General features: G+C 33.1%; 1 protein-coding gene across 3 annotated transcripts in view; it reads right to left on the reverse strand.

Moving 5' to 3' along the window:
- The window catches only part of LOC144837519 (signal transducer and activator of transcription 5B-like), a 43,702-nt gene extending 27,878 nt beyond the window's left edge, over positions 1–15,824 (reverse strand). Inside the window, exons 1-3 of one of the 3 annotated variants that reach the window (XM_078692689.1) lie at positions 15,564–15,824; positions 4,637–4,788; positions 1,218–1,374 (exon numbers count right to left, since the gene is read on the reverse strand). In XM_078692689.1, the coding sequence (XP_078548815.1) occupies positions 1,218–1,374; positions 4,637–4,767 (288 nt within the window). In that variant the 5' untranslated portion in view covers positions 4,768–4,788; positions 15,564–15,824. The remainder of the gene's footprint in view (positions 1–1,217; positions 1,375–4,636; positions 4,789–15,563) is intronic. The other 2 variants (XM_078692680.1, XM_078692698.1) reach the window with 2 other exon arrangements.
- Positions 15,825–16,294: the final 470 nt, after the last annotated feature.

Below are 16,294 nucleotides of genomic sequence, written 5' to 3' on the forward strand. Positions count from 1 at the left end.
CTTAATGCATTTAACATTCAAAGTTTTGTAATTAACGTGTGTCTGGTATTATTGGATCACTACAAATGTCATCATTTTATGAATACTGAACACTCTTAAATATTGTCCGCACTAGACCATTCTCTGTCTACACTATCAAACTAGTTTGACAAAAGTGTGATGTGCCCAAATGTTGGTAGTAATATTCCCAAATATGGTAGTGATATAACATCATTATGTCCATATATGGGCACATCACATTTTTTTGTCACATAAACTTTGATAGTGTAGACAGAGCTTAGATAAATGTAGTCAGCATTTTGATCGGACTTTTTGAACTTTACCAAAGTCTTTCGAAAAGCTTTTAAGGATTTCAAAATAAACATAGATTGTAGGTATGTCTGTATGTTTCTTTCCTGTCTAGACAATAAACAACGTTAATAATTTAAAAATCTAGAAGCAAGAACAATATGCATATTATTATTCTATGAATTATGTATGAAATATGTATTTCCCAAAAGATTTCAGAAAAAAAAAATGTAGCATGCAAAACTTAAATTAAAATCTTTCCTCTCATGCAATTATTTAATTAAACTGTATTCCAGATGATAAATTAAATGTTTCAATATTTCACATCACCATGACAACCATTAAACATTAATATAGGTTACCGTATGCAATTTTGAATGAACATAAGGAACATGTCTGATTCATAATTATTAAAGGATTTACTCCAATATGTTGTAAATGCTTTTCTCACGGTGAGTTGGGAGTGATCTACTTATCTGGCCTACCTACCATAATATTTACATACCGTATTTATTCGATTTTAGGGGGGAGGGGCATTTATTTGAGGAAGGTGTTTATTGAAAGCGGGGCGGGGCGTCGAATAAATACGGTATTAATTTTGTGTGTTATTTTGTATTTCTCTATTACATTATGGTGAAATAAAGAAAGAAGATCTACAGTATCAATCACATGTTAATACATTTTATGTCAAATTCTGTGGACAATTAAAGGACACCTCACAAGCTATATGCCAGTGTTATTAGTTAACATAACAAATCATGTCGGAAATGATAATGTTAAAATAACCAAAAAACCGCAACATTCTCTCTTAATTAATTGTACTGTATGAAGACAAACAATCTGTATATAATTCTTTATGTTAAACCATTAATAAATACGTACATGTGCGACGTTTTGACTACTGATTTAAGAAAATAAACTAAGCTTACATCTAACTCTCTTGCAAATTGGTTTAGCTTGAGTCGGATTGGAAACATCATTTCATCTGACAACCCTGATGCCTTCTGGTTTACTTGCTGGATGAGTTCTTGCAGCAGCATCCTGGCATTTGGTTCCATACTAAGGTCATCGACATTGATGCCTTGCCTAACAAGATAAATGTTTTATACCTCTTTTTATAATACTATACTGTACCATGGAGATATAAAAATAAGCTATGTCTAAAGCTCTGTCTACACTATCAAACTAGTTTGACGAAAAATGTGTGAAATGTGTCTAAATTATAGTAGTGATGTGCCCAAATATGGTAGTGATATGACATCATCATGTCCATATATGGGCATATCACATTTTTTGTCACATAAAGTTTGATAGTGTAGGCAGAGCTTAAGTAATGAGTAATACCCATAAATGTTGCAAGAATTATAGGGGTCCCATGTGGGTGCCTTCACCGGTCGGTGGGAAAAAATAAAACAGTTACTTTTAAAGGGGGATTCTGGGTTTAAAATTGCTTTTAAATATCGTTTATTTATTAAATAAAAAATATTATAACAATATAGACATGTCAAAATGAAGAAGTAATAACAAGAAATTAAAAAAATTAAATTTCATATACATTTTAGGGTAAATTCATGGAAAGTCTGTTTTTCAGCAGCTTAGGGAAGCTCATTAATATTCATGAGATATTCACAAAGTCACGCCATCAGTGGATTCCAAACTCGCGACGTCATGTACGTTGTGTTTGTCAACTAATTTACATCTCTCTCCCCCTGTCAAACGACGACCACCCGATCATTGTGAAATACATTTTTTGCAGATTTTCTCTAAGCTAGGTCTAAAGTGTAATAATAACAGTAGTAGCATATATTTATTTGACATTTAATGAAATACAAAATTACAGATTACGGAGTCATAAATTATATACTATTAAATTACTATTTTTATACCTCGAATAGTACAGATCGGCTTCACGTACTAGGCCTAGCCTAAATCATTTTTTTCATGGGTGAGAGCCATTCTGACCCCTGACTAGGGATTCCATGCCACGATGGCTACATTAAAACATTGGGGCCCATCATGGGCCTAGCTAGCCTACTACTAAACGATTGGCCCATAAATAACAAAACTCAGTGGATTCCAAACCCATCCTATCAACCAAACTCCTAAACAATCTAAACCTAAAACATTCTACAAAATCGGCTGTAAATATTGAGGCAAAACAAGGTCCGATCGCCGTCCGCACGTATGGTGTCCCGATCGTCTAAGTAGGCCTAAAAAATAAGCATAGTTTACTCTCCAAAAAAGCGGATACTGCATCAAGCAAGTAGACCAGGTAGTAGGAAGGAGACCTAGCCGATCCGGCCCAGTTAAAAATTGAGCTAGCTAGTGTAGTAGACCCTATGCGAATTGATACTACCAGGCCTTTTACTATAGGCTACACTTGTTAAAATTAGCAATACTTATGTTTACAAATATTCCAACTCTCTCATTCGAGCTATACCATTCCGGTAGGTCGAGTCGACCTTCAATCAAATACTGTACATCGTTCATGTTGTGATTATAGACGGGGTATACTCGACCCAACCAGTTTGGTATTGTATACTGTATCTGCTTATCACGTGACGATGCCAGGCATGGGCAGAGAGAGCACGTGTATCGTCGTCTCGCTCTCTCCCCGCTCAGCAGGAATGTATACGTTACGCTTCATTGATTTTGAAGGCTTTCCCTAAGTCAGTGCGAAAATCGGCAAACGTAAAGTGCAAACATATCTAATTTTTCACTGTTTTGATGAATTTTCATAGAAAATTGACTTTATAAATGGGAAGACCGACTAAAATTACATCAGATAAGTATAATTTTACAAAAGTAATTGATATGGTTAATGATAACGAGTCGTCGGAAGATTGACCATTTCACGAATTTCCTATTCTGTAACACAGTGTCATATCGCCGTAGCTGCACTTGTAATCTGGCCTCATTTCACAGCCTTCGTTCTGCTTCACTGGGCGCTTATATAAATTATAACTTTTACTGTTCAAGAGACAAGCAAATATATTTTACATTTTTTACTATTCATTTTAAACCCGGAACCCCCCTTTAAGCCTTGTCTACACTATCAAACATTATGTGACAAACATGGACATGGACATGATGATGTTATGCAGTATCACTACCGTCTTTGGGCATACCACTACCATATTTGGGCACATTGATAGTGTAGACAGAGCTTTAGGCACTCAGAGTGCTGTTGCAATTAGGCTAGGTGGAAGGCATTAAAATAACCAAGATGGGTATGAGATTTTGAAGTACCCACTTCCGCCCAATTACAGTACACCAATAATGTATTGCACCACTTCCATAACGACACAAACATAAACCCACCATGGATATACAGTAAATAAGCCCACTCCGATATGATTAAGCTGATTCTGACACATTTAAGCCTACTTCAGGTTATAGTAAATAAGCCCACTGTGATATGAAAGTCGACTATAATATGATTCGGGTGTAAATAAGCCCACTCTGATATTAATAAGCCCAGTTTGGGTATAAAGTAATACTTTAAATGTACAGAATAACGTTGTTTTTATAGAATGATTCATTTCAAAATACTGCTATGCCAACCTCGGAGAGAATGGGGTAGGCATACTGTACAATCAAAACTTTCAAGAAAATAAAAATGAAATATTAATAATCTTAAATCTATTCATTGATTGACCTTTGCCTTCTAACATATATTATGAAAAAATATCAAGGCCATTTCTTTAACTAAAAATGAGTTATATAAACACATATCACCATTAAATAGATGAACCCAGTTTTAAGCTACCTGGATAATTTCCGATGACATGACGCATATCAAATAAAGAGGCCCTGGAAATTTATTTTTAACACATTGGATTTTCCCCATTGATATCAGATTACGGCTTATATTGTATTATCACAATGTATCTGATTCAGCCATGATATATTTCCAAACAATGGCCTGCATCTTGTCTTTTTATAAAGGGTGCATGGCTGAATTTAACTTAGGTAGTACAATAACTATTTACTGAACTGCGTCATAAGATCAAGAAACCTAACTTGCTTAACTCGGGGCTCTTACTACACTGTATGTAAAGTAACTTGGTAATAAAATGTCCTGGTTGTTTAATATTGATAATTGGGTAATGTCATTGTATAGCACAGCACAGAAAATGATGACCTCAGATGGTCGTACAATGAATTCAATATCGTAAATTTGCTTGTGTGTAACCCTTTTTGTTATATTTTAATGCAGAAAACAACACAAAATGCAGAAAACCAGGATCACAATATTAGGTCAGGAGAAAATTCTACAATACAGGAGTGTCCCGGCAAAAACGGGAGTGTTGGCATGTATGAGATGTGTTATAATATTATAACCTACCAATCCTGAGCCTCAATCCATGAGGCACAGTAGTATCTGATTTCCATTGGGAATTGTGTATGCATGTACAAGGCCTGCAGCTTTTGCAAGTCCTCGCCCTGCAGCTGCTGTAAGCGTAGTATAAGAGACATCACTACCTTTCAACTTCAGATCTGCAAAAACAATAACAATTTAACTATATTTTAAATTTGCAAAATACACAAACCAATGCAATCTAACAACAGGACACTGAGCTCGTCTTGCCTTGCCAAGATAGGAACTTGTAACAGTCCTTTGATCTTATGTCAGGCTGCGGCAAATACCAACAGTACTGTACTATGTGCATATTCTCTGCGGCGTGCAGTGTCTGTTGAGGTGCGTACAACTGATTGTGTCGCAGCCCATAAACACTTTGGTCTCGAGATCTCAGCCTCCAGTTGTTAGATTGCCCTGTACAAACTAACAGTGAGTGTTGATAGCACTGGCTATTATTGGTTTATCCAGGTAAGCTAGGCTAAATAGACTATAAAAACAATAGTGTTGTTGATATGGCAATACATGTTTGTTTGCAAGGCACGAAAACACGATGAACGCAAAACAATTTTTATGCATAAATGGTGTTTTTGTCACATGTAAATGACACACGGCCATTGGATAATGAATTTTGGCATACGTCCATACATCCCAAATTGTCCAAATGTTCAATCGTAGTGTTGTTAATATACATTGTATGCCGAATCTTTGTTTGCAAGGCACAAAATCATCATTTATGCAGAAAAATTGTTATTAAAGCATAAATGATGTTTTGTCACCTGTCAATGACACGCCATTTTGATATTGAATTTGACGCATGTTCATGCATCCCAATTGTTTACAAAATAATGTTGAATGCATCAAAATAAAAATCTCTATTCATCATTTCACACACAATAGAGGCACAAATTAGACCATTATATGAAAATATGATAATACACTTTTAATAGCGTATATGAGAACGAACAAAAGACAAAAACAGATTCCATACTCACTCCATATCGTACAACAAAAATTGTGATTCAGATATCATTTTAAATAAAAAATAGACATAGTTTGTTTTTGTAAAATCATTAAAAAATTGGTGGCTATGGTAAAGTACTGTACATGATAAATATAATTTAATAATAATAAAGAAAAATGTAATAAATTATAATTTAATTACAATAAATGATTATACCATTATTATTTTTTAAATAAAAATGAATAAATTACAATAAATAATTATACTAATATTCTTTTAAAATTAATTAATCCAAAGCAAACACCATAATGGTAATTTGTACACGTTCAGATTCTTTAAATTTACAGAAAAATGAATATCATGAATCAATTACTACACATTACAGTATGCAGCAATTAATATATTTTTTTGTAAACATTAAATATAAAATACTTGATATTAAAATGTCTACAAAATGCCAAACTACAGTAAAAAACCAGAACCAAAATCTGTATATTTCTATAACACATACCTATATTTTTTAATTTGTATATGTATTTTTGTATATGGTCAGCATTTGGAAAATGCATTTTCAACATGAATTTTTTATGATTGACCAATAAACTTAACTCAACTCTTTTTTACAAAATTTTAAAAATAAATATTGCACCGTAAAGAAACTTTTAAATTATTAATAACTATTTAGTAATATGAAGAAGTACTTTGTAAAAGAAATTATATAATTTAATCAAATGGTAGTATTCATTTTAAATTACCTAGCCCTATTTCCCCAGGGTAGGTCTGAACGGATTATATTCACCGAGGAACACCTTTTAATTTTTTATAAACAACTTCCGCCTGAGAAAGATACTATCATTTCAATGACAATCGTCGTCTCTTTAGGTACATACAGGTCACGCCACTGGATAATGGTTTACATTTCAAAAGTACAATGGTTTTTAAAGGCAATAAAGAATAATTACAAGGTGTGCAATTAAATGTGGAGGCCTAGTATCACAAAGCAACAAAAACCTTTCAGATTTTAAGTTGAGAAAGTCAAAGTATTTATAGACTTTCGGCAAAGAACCGTGTACTGTATTACCGATACAGTATCTAACAACAATGTGGTAGTAGTCAATAGAGCATTTTGAGGATGCAACAATAACATCTCCAATGTGAATTGTCCTAATAATGCAAGTATAATACCTAATTGACCTCAAATTTTCTTTCACCCCGACCTACAAAAACTGCAAGTAAATTCTAACAATTAAAAAAAAATTGTAAAAATAGTTTTCAAAACTGTAAAATAAAAAGAACATTAAATATATACAAAATAGCTTGATATATAAATATATTAAATTACTGTATGTTAAATCAAGTACTGTAAGCTTTAGCTTTCTGTATGCTAAACTGTATCCTTGATTGAAAATGTATTATGTTCTTGTATCATACTTCGTAACGTCTCCACGAAAGAAATCCACATTGGTATGTTGGGATGTTCCCAATTTTCGTATCTAAGCCCTCCCTCTGGAGAGCATGGGCTATTGTCGGTTTATCCAGGTAAGCTAGGCACGAAATAGACACAAGTATTGTTTAACAAGAAAGGAATTGAGTGATGCAGTTAGTTGTCAACTATACCATACTTCAGGACATTCCTGTTGAATCCACCAATATAATTAACAAATCCAGGAACTATAGTACAATAACAAACTAAACATAGACTATTCTTGGAGCCATTATTAACCCACAAATAAGAAAGATCATGGACTTTAAGAAGCACATAAAATAACAGAGAAAAATAATTTGTTTTTCTTGATGCCTTTAGGCAATTTAACTTCAATTACAAAATTGCAAAATACCAGAGAAGCCCCTCAATATGTTAGTTCAACTAAAATTAATATTTTCCTTAAAATATTCTTTAAAATACAATTAGTCCTAACAAAACAAAATGACAGATTAAGACATTTTAAGTAAACAAAACAACTATAATGTGTATCTGTACAGTAATAGTTGATAAATTGATGCCTAACAAATTAAGTATGCTCTTTATAAACTCTGTACAGTAAACCCATTGTAAAAAGACACTAGGTAAAAGACCATCTATTTTTAGAAAAAAAAATTACCTTGAACTGGTTTATTGCAAACCACTCAAGGTCAGTGTTTTTATAAAAAGATATATTGAAACATGTTTAATTGTCAACATCCATTTGTCTAGATATGAATGAAGAGCTGTTTTTTTCTCTGGCTTTTTTGTCAATTTGTATCTGGGTTAAGCAGGCTACTACAATATTGACAATAATTGTATTCACAATTAATGCACGTTTGAGGATTTTACCCAGGGGCTGATTATTTTTAATATTCTTTATTTGATCGTACATACTGTATTTGATTTTAATTTTTTGCAATTACACTAAAATAAAACAGCAAAACAAAAAGTGAAGTGATTAAAATAGTCACTGCAGATTTTTATTTAGTTAAGCTCTGTCTACACTATCAAACTTTATGTGACAAAAAAATGTGATGTGCCCATATATGGACATGATGTCATATCACTACTATATTTGGGCACATCTCAAACTAGTTTGATAGTGTAGACAGAGCTTTAGACTTTATGAGCTCATATTGGTAAAAATTAAGGATATTTCCACATTACTGTATACTGCTGCAGTAGTACAGTAATTGTAGATTACAGCTTACATTTCAATACAAATATGTAATTATTGCAATAACTGCAGTAGAATAATTCTGACATGGTCCCTTAAATAATCAAGTCTCATGTGAACAACTGCTCATGAGCATTTATAAAAACCTTTGTTTTTATGACGCGCCAATCAACTATGCAGCTTTTGAATAAAACTCATTTTATTCTATGCAGACTCAGAAACATGAATATGCACAGATGACTGTTGTACTCAACAGCCTGCATAGTCGTGGAGTCTTCAAAATGAAATCTTTCTACTGTCTTGTACTGTCACTAACAAGTTGCTCATGAGCATTATTTTTGTTGTGAATGATAAACCATCAGTCATGATTAGGGTAAACAAGAGTTTTAGTCGCATGACAGGCATAAAAACTAGCAGTATATCCATGTGTACATTCTGTTTAAATTCTCTCTTTCAATTGTCACTACTCCTACAGAAATGCTACAGGTAATTAGAATTAGTATTCAGCAATGTATTCTCCGTGGACGACAGACATTTTCATACAAAATAATAAATAAAGTGAAATTCATTTAATTTGCATACTCCCATAGAGATTACATCAAGATAGTAAGGAATGGCGAGCAAAATGTCAGTCTACTAGCGAAAGGTCAAATCGTTATTTCGCAAGACTTTTTATTCATAGTCTACGTTGAAATTCTATCAGAAGTTTCTAGACAAACAAAAATACAAACGAAACGTTTTGTGATAGTCAAAAGTAAAACTACAGTACATGGAAAACCCAGGTAATAAAGACTGAATCATGATACATACAGTATCTATTAGACATGGGCACAGGGTAGATATGGGCACATGCTACAGACATGGGCACAGGGTAGATATGGGCACATGCTACAGACATGGGCACAGGGTACAGACATGGGCACAGGGTACAGACATGGGCACATGCTACAGACATGGGCACAGGGTAGATATGGGCACATGCTACAGACATGGGCACAGGGTAGATACTGTATGGGCACATGCTACAGACATGGGCACAGGGTGTAGACATGGTCACAGGGTAGATACATGGGCACAGGGTACATACATGGGCACAGGGTACAGACATGGGCGCATGGTACAGACATGGGCACATGGTACAGTACAGTACATGGGCACAGAGTACAAGTAAAGTTTTTGGAGGGTACACTATTAAAATCATTGCCGATTCTTCGATCTGAAAATACCGATGACGACATATCTGTAATCTAAAATCACAGACGCCTTTCCATGCATAGTCAATTCCCTGTGGAGGAAACAGATAGATACTCTTCTGTACAATGTTGTCTAAAAGTCTATTGTGTTTAATAACGTAATACAATCCTGACTACAGTACAGCGTACTCGGGACACAAAACACAGAGCAGTACTGTATGTTTATAATATAAATAAATACTGTATAATGATCATTAAATATGTATAATTAGGACCATGTTTACTGTACTCTTTATTAAGCCTGTGTTAATGCAATAAATATTTAGTAAGCTTTTGGAGTAATCATATGCATTGTTTATTGTATTGGCTATCTCATAAACGTCTACATTCAAACACTTATTAAAATCATGGTATTCCAGTAAAAAAAGTAATTGCAGTATAATAAATTTGACATGCTTTCTTACATTAGATGTAATTAAGGCTCAAATTGTTATAGCTTGAATTCTTTACAATGGATAGTTAGTTCTTCCATCCACTCCTACACTGTACTGCAGTTCGTATAGTACATTCCTAGTTATTTTAAACTGTACTGTACCTGTAGTTACCAGTGTCAGCGCAGATGTTCCAACACTCCCAATTTCTCCGGGAGCCTCCCAAATTTTTTTCCAAACAATTTGGGTTTTAGATATATATAAATACTTTTCCAATGTTTAATTCAACCAATGTTTTCTGTATGAACTTTTTTTTTAGAAAGTTATACTCTGTATTTAATATCATAATTACATCCTATTACCTGTATAATTGGTAGAATGTGTTACACACCACTGGAAAACATTGAAATGCTGATTTAAAATGTGTAAAATCCATTAAACACATTACTGTAGGTCCATTAAAAACGTGTCTGATCAGTTAAAAACATTTACAAATCTACAGAAATTGTTAACTTGGGAGTTGTTATCCCTTGTTATATAGTATTTTGCAAATGGACAACAATAATTGGGCTAATAAAATAAGCTAGTTAAATAGTTAACTAATCCAGTGTCACTATCCCACTGCATTAGGAAAAAATACATCATACAACAAGTTACAACCCCACCAACTTATAATACTATAGGTGACCTGCCAACCAAACAGCCACTATAGTACCTAACCCGTAATCTATCAAATATTACCGTTTACTGTACTGTATATTGAATAATAATAACGATTAATCCATTACCTGCCACTGTAAATGAACATTAATATTAAGATTGTCTGCCTAAAAAAGTCCTGCAAATGCCATGTAGTTCCGGCGGCGGTTAGAATTTGTTGGCACGAGTCCCATTTATCAGTTGCTGGATGAAAAGATATTTGAGTACAACTAAACAATAAACCGGCAGGTTATAGTTTGTGGCCATCACCTGAAGCACGACAAATTCAAGGGATCATACTATGAATATCGCCATATTCATATCAATACCACCATTTCTTTACTTGGACCTTTATATCAACTGTTTAGCAAATATAATACTTTACCCCTGGTGGTAATGCTGAGTTTAAGGGATCAACTCGACAATCTTCTCAAGCAATGTCTATACTTTTATGATATATGTTAATTGTTTTAATCACCACTGTTGTAAACGCATGGTACTGTTAGGACAGACACTTTCACGACTACTGTAACGTCACAATTTCAAATACTGTATAATAAAATAATGATTTTCTGTTTTATGTTAATTGTTATAATCATCAATATGAGAACTGTACATGTATTAATATTCAAATTTTGTTTAGTAATACAAGATCCATCAAATTATAAAAGAGTTATAAACCGTTAGTTTTTAACTGTTTTGGGGCATTGTGGCCCAGTGGACTCACAATCTAGAGGTTAAATTGATTTTAAACTGAAGTTTTTTTATACCTGCCGTCGTCAGTACAGAACATTCAGTGGCCAATTTTGAAATAGGGGCCTACTATAGGGCCTAAAAATGGTAAAATGAAATCCAGAACTGAACCTCTTGTCCTAGTGTAAAGATAAAGATAAATTTATTGAACGAACGCTTTTGTATCAGCGGCACACGTTTATAAGACATTTACAAGGCAATGTAAAAACAAAAAGAAAAGTATAAAAAATAACATTTAAGTCTTAAGTCTTTTGCATTGCAAACAATTTAGGAGGGGGTTGGTTAGTTGCACCTTGGAAAAGTGTTGTTCCCTGTATTAAAGAAGACTATCTACAATCATTGATACGCCATTACCTAACGAACATAAAGCTCGCAAATAAAAATTCCAACCTTTGACCAAAATACTTTATCAATTACAGTATCTTATTTGTCAACATTGTTGAAATTTAAACATATTGTACCGTCATACAATATTTATATAATTATTTTATTAATATGTGGGTGGCTGGTAGACAAAGGACACAGTTTTGAGATTAATACGTTACTGTACAGTAGTAGTAACATACAGTTACTAATCTGGAAGCTAACTTGACCTGGGGTTAATTAAAACCACATTTATTAAATCAAAAGCAATGCATTACTAATTATACACTAACTAAACAGCTACCAATTTGAACTAAAGTGTACTGTATTTTCATTACAAATTCAGTATATAAGATGAAACAAACCCCGAAAACAGAAATGTAATAAGCTAAAATCAACACACATACTGTACTGTGTGTGTATGTGAAAGCATGAGGTTTCATAAGCCAAAAATGTAAAATATATATTGGGCCAAAAAAAATATTTAAGCGTCCGTCGTTTAAGCGACATATCTCTCTCATTGATTAAAAAGACGATAAATTTTTAGTGCATTAAATGGTTTTATTGAAGTTGAAAATGTGTGTAGTGATTCATTTCTTCATGTTTTAAAAGCCGGGTCAGTGTCAGTTTATTTTAAAATGGTAGCAAGCATGAATTAATGTTCATGAACTATTAAAATACTGTATAGTAAAAAATCTTCTTCCTCCCCTGAAATGTACTCAGAGGTTGGCACTTAACAATATTTGTTTTGTCTTACTGTACATATAATATACAGTAAATCTCTGTCTAGTTTGACAAAGTGTGATGTGCCCAAATATGGTGATGATATGCTTAAATATGGTAGTGATATGGTATCATAGTGTCCATATATGGGCACATCACATATTTTTGTCAAATTAAGTTTGATATTGTAGAGAGAACTTGAGACATTAAAAATATAGTCACTGTACTTTCAACTTTAAAAAGAAAAACAAAATCCTTCCTATTACTATAGTAATATTTGATGTGAAAGGTAGGCCTACAGTTTTATAAAGAGCGGCATAAAGGCATATTTAGGTGCAACATTATTTTATGACCTCAACATTTGTGTTGAAGAAAACTAATCATGTACAGTGTGGTATAAAGTGAGAGGACTGTTAATTAAATTTTGTTAGAAGCACATTCTAAGAAAGCAGAACCATCAACCATTCATAATTAAAGGTATTAAGTTGCCACTAACAATGTTTCTCACAGATAGACTGGTTACATAACCAGTATGATCAGAAAAAAAAAAAAGATTATTGTCGCAACAGACAGGATCAACGAGGATCTACAGACGAGTGTATTCACTGTACGTACAATGAACTTGTCAACAATATTTTAAACGCTATCAGTGTTTTCTCTTTCCATTCACTGTGCAAACTTTGACAGAGACAAGATGGAGAGTGGTTTGAGCATTTCCAGGAATATCAACCTGGATGGCAAATAAAATTAAAAAGAAACAAAATAATAGGGGGTCAATAATTACATAGGAATCCTTATGAAAAAATGCAATGTCACTGTAACTTTAATAATAACCAGAATTTACAGTAGTCTGAACACCCCTATTATGAAATGGTACGGCTATGAACCCTGGCATTTCTTCACCCTGGCATTATTTCCCCTAGGTAGCATTATTTCTGATTCGCCCATTAACAGTTAGGTCAGAAGAAAAAAAGATTATGTTTGCAACAGACTGGATCAATTGAGGATCAGCTGACAATATTATTAGTGTACAGTCACTGAACGTGCATTGAACTTGGCAATATTAATAACATTTTAAATGTTGATATCATTTTCTTTGCCTTATAATTTAACCAAAAAAGATTGTAGGATGTACAGGTATCCAACAATGAGACAAATAAAATAATCTATAATAAAATACTGTAGGGGATAATAAAATACTGTAGGGGTTATTAAAGTAGACCTACAGTACTGTAATATTTAAATACAGTTACTAGAACCAACTAACTTATTTCTCCATGCTAGGACATATATTATGTGATAATAGGGAGTTTTCAATTTGTGACGGCCGAAGTACAGTACGTCATATTAATTCAATGTGTGCATGCAGCGATATTACTGTACTGTAGGATGCGCTTCCTTGCTTAACATCAGTTTTGATGGTTTTTAGGTTCAGCCTACCAACAACATGTTAATTTACCGCCAGGGAAGGACGACAGACAAAAACTCTTTCAACTATAGTGTACTGTAGATCAATTTTAACCTAGTTACCACAGTAAAAGATTAATTATATTATTCAGGTGTTCCAATTTTTATAGAATCGTCCTAACAAGACACTAATTATTTACATTTAAATTCTAAAAAAAGAAATGCATTTTGAAACCACAAGAAATTTTTTTGTAATGAATTGAGGGCACTTCATTGTCATGTTATAATTAAATTGACAGGTGATGATGTTGTAACGCTGTTTGTAAGAAAAGTCTTTTGTTCGTTTTCTCGCGCTTTTTTTTGTTATATACTTTACAGTTCATAAAAAAAAAAACATCAAAAAAAATGTTTAATAATTTGTAAACCAGACTTCCAAGAAAAACAGACTTTTTAGTTTTGGCCTCAGCGAGGTGAACACACTTTTACTGCTAACAAAGACCATATCAATTTAGTTTATGAAATAATTCTTATTTTCGTTTATATTATTAAAAAACTAATTTTTTCATGTTTGTTCATCATTTTGCTAGTTTTCATACTGTAGTTGTATTCTCATAGAGGAAACTCACTTTGTTGTGAATGAGCCTCTGTTTTAAAATAAAGATTTTATTAATATTATATTATTATGTTGCAATCAGACACAATATTTTTGTGGTGTTTGTCATTTTTGTTGTTACACTGATGTATTCCTTCTTTTAAAAAAAATGCCCCATAAGGGATTAAATAAAGATAAATTGAATTGATAATAATACCAAATTGACCTAACCCTAAATGGAAAGATAGTGCATTGCACTATTATTACAAAGCATAGGTCATAAGGGGGTTCAAAGTATTTTAAAATTATGTTTAAATTTAAAATGCATACTGTTGTATTAACTGGTATTCACACATAATAATAATATGGCACAATTACAATAATTAACATTTAATTTATTAATATAATTTCTAATACAGAGCTTTAAGTTATCCTCTGAACATCACATGTATCAATTCTGCTAACTCTCTCAATAAACTGTTTTCTCTGGCAAGGTATCATTCATATTGAATTAAACACAGCCTGGATATACAAACGCACTGCTCCAGAAAGCATCATTTCTCCTTGGAGGGAAATGTGGTACATAAGCAAAATAGGAAAAGTTATTTTTAAATATTATATTCGAGCCATTAAATGAAAATTCTAGAGGCTCCAAACAAGATAAATCAGGAGGGTTGAAAGTGAAACACTTGTGCATGGTCCATGGATGAATTTAACTGCAACATGTTCAGCAAAATTATGCAGAATAGGATAGCATAATATTTAATAATAGCATTGATTGTTGGCAATGGCAATACTAAGAATGACAAATGCACATTTTTATAATTTTTTTACAGCACAGGACTGTATATAATTTACAAAATTAAATGTTCTGATTATTTACCTAGCGTTTATGCCATTTATCATCAGTACAAGAAAAACAGATAACTCCTACTACTCTACTAGGCCTACTACTCTCAACTAGCTAGGCCTATCTATTCTCTCCTCATCCTCACATGTCATGGCCTAGAGTTGTACTTTACCTAGCTAGACCGGACTGATCCAGCAAGACTTAGCGCCGTAGTCGTGCTAGGCCTAGGCCTAGCCTAGGTAACTAGTCAAACTAAAGGATGATGAAAACGCAATTGTTAAATACCATTAAAACTTACCATCCACTGCAACTAGATTAGTGTAGGGTCAGCATTTATCTGCGAATGAAAACAGGTAATGTCTGTCTTCTGAATTTTATTCTACATCCATAGAATTCAAAGTAAAAAATCTGATTCTCAGAACAGAAATAGTATTTTCTACGGACTTGAATGGCCTCCGATCCGACGCTTCAACAAACTTCCGCAATTTATCCAATCAAACGTTGATTCATAACGGTATTTATGATTGGGCAGAATATGTATACATAGGGAAGTTCCGGTTCTAAATATCCTCTCACAGTCGCTGTTCGATCGATGGCATGTGTATTTCTCGGAACCTGGGAAGGTGTACACCCCGCCCCCCACAACTAAATATGGATACATCAATACCAAATTTGGAGCTTAGCATCATATCCGGATTTTAAATACCATAGTTAACAACGCTATTATATATTATATCATTTGAGGTTGAAATGAGTTCATAATTATATCAGAGGATAAACAGAAAATGATAATTTCGACGAAAACAAGATTTCTTAGAAATCACAAACGTTAAAGGGCTTCTCCTGTAAATTCTGATAATATTTTTATTAATAGACCTATTCCTTAGACCACATTTCAATAGGCCTACAATTCCAATAATTGTTGTGTTGTGGTGTGTGACGTTCTTTCCCCTAGTTCTATTTTATCTAATTATTAATATTTTGGATTTCGTAGAATTTCACCCCCAAAAAAACCCCATATATTTTACT

This window comes from Antedon bifida, chromosome 1 (genome assembly GCF_963402885.1).
Source record: "Antedon bifida chromosome 1, ecAntBifi1.1, whole genome shotgun sequence".
Classification (NCBI taxonomy): Eukaryota; Metazoa; Echinodermata; class Crinoidea; order Comatulida; family Antedonidae; genus Antedon; species Antedon bifida.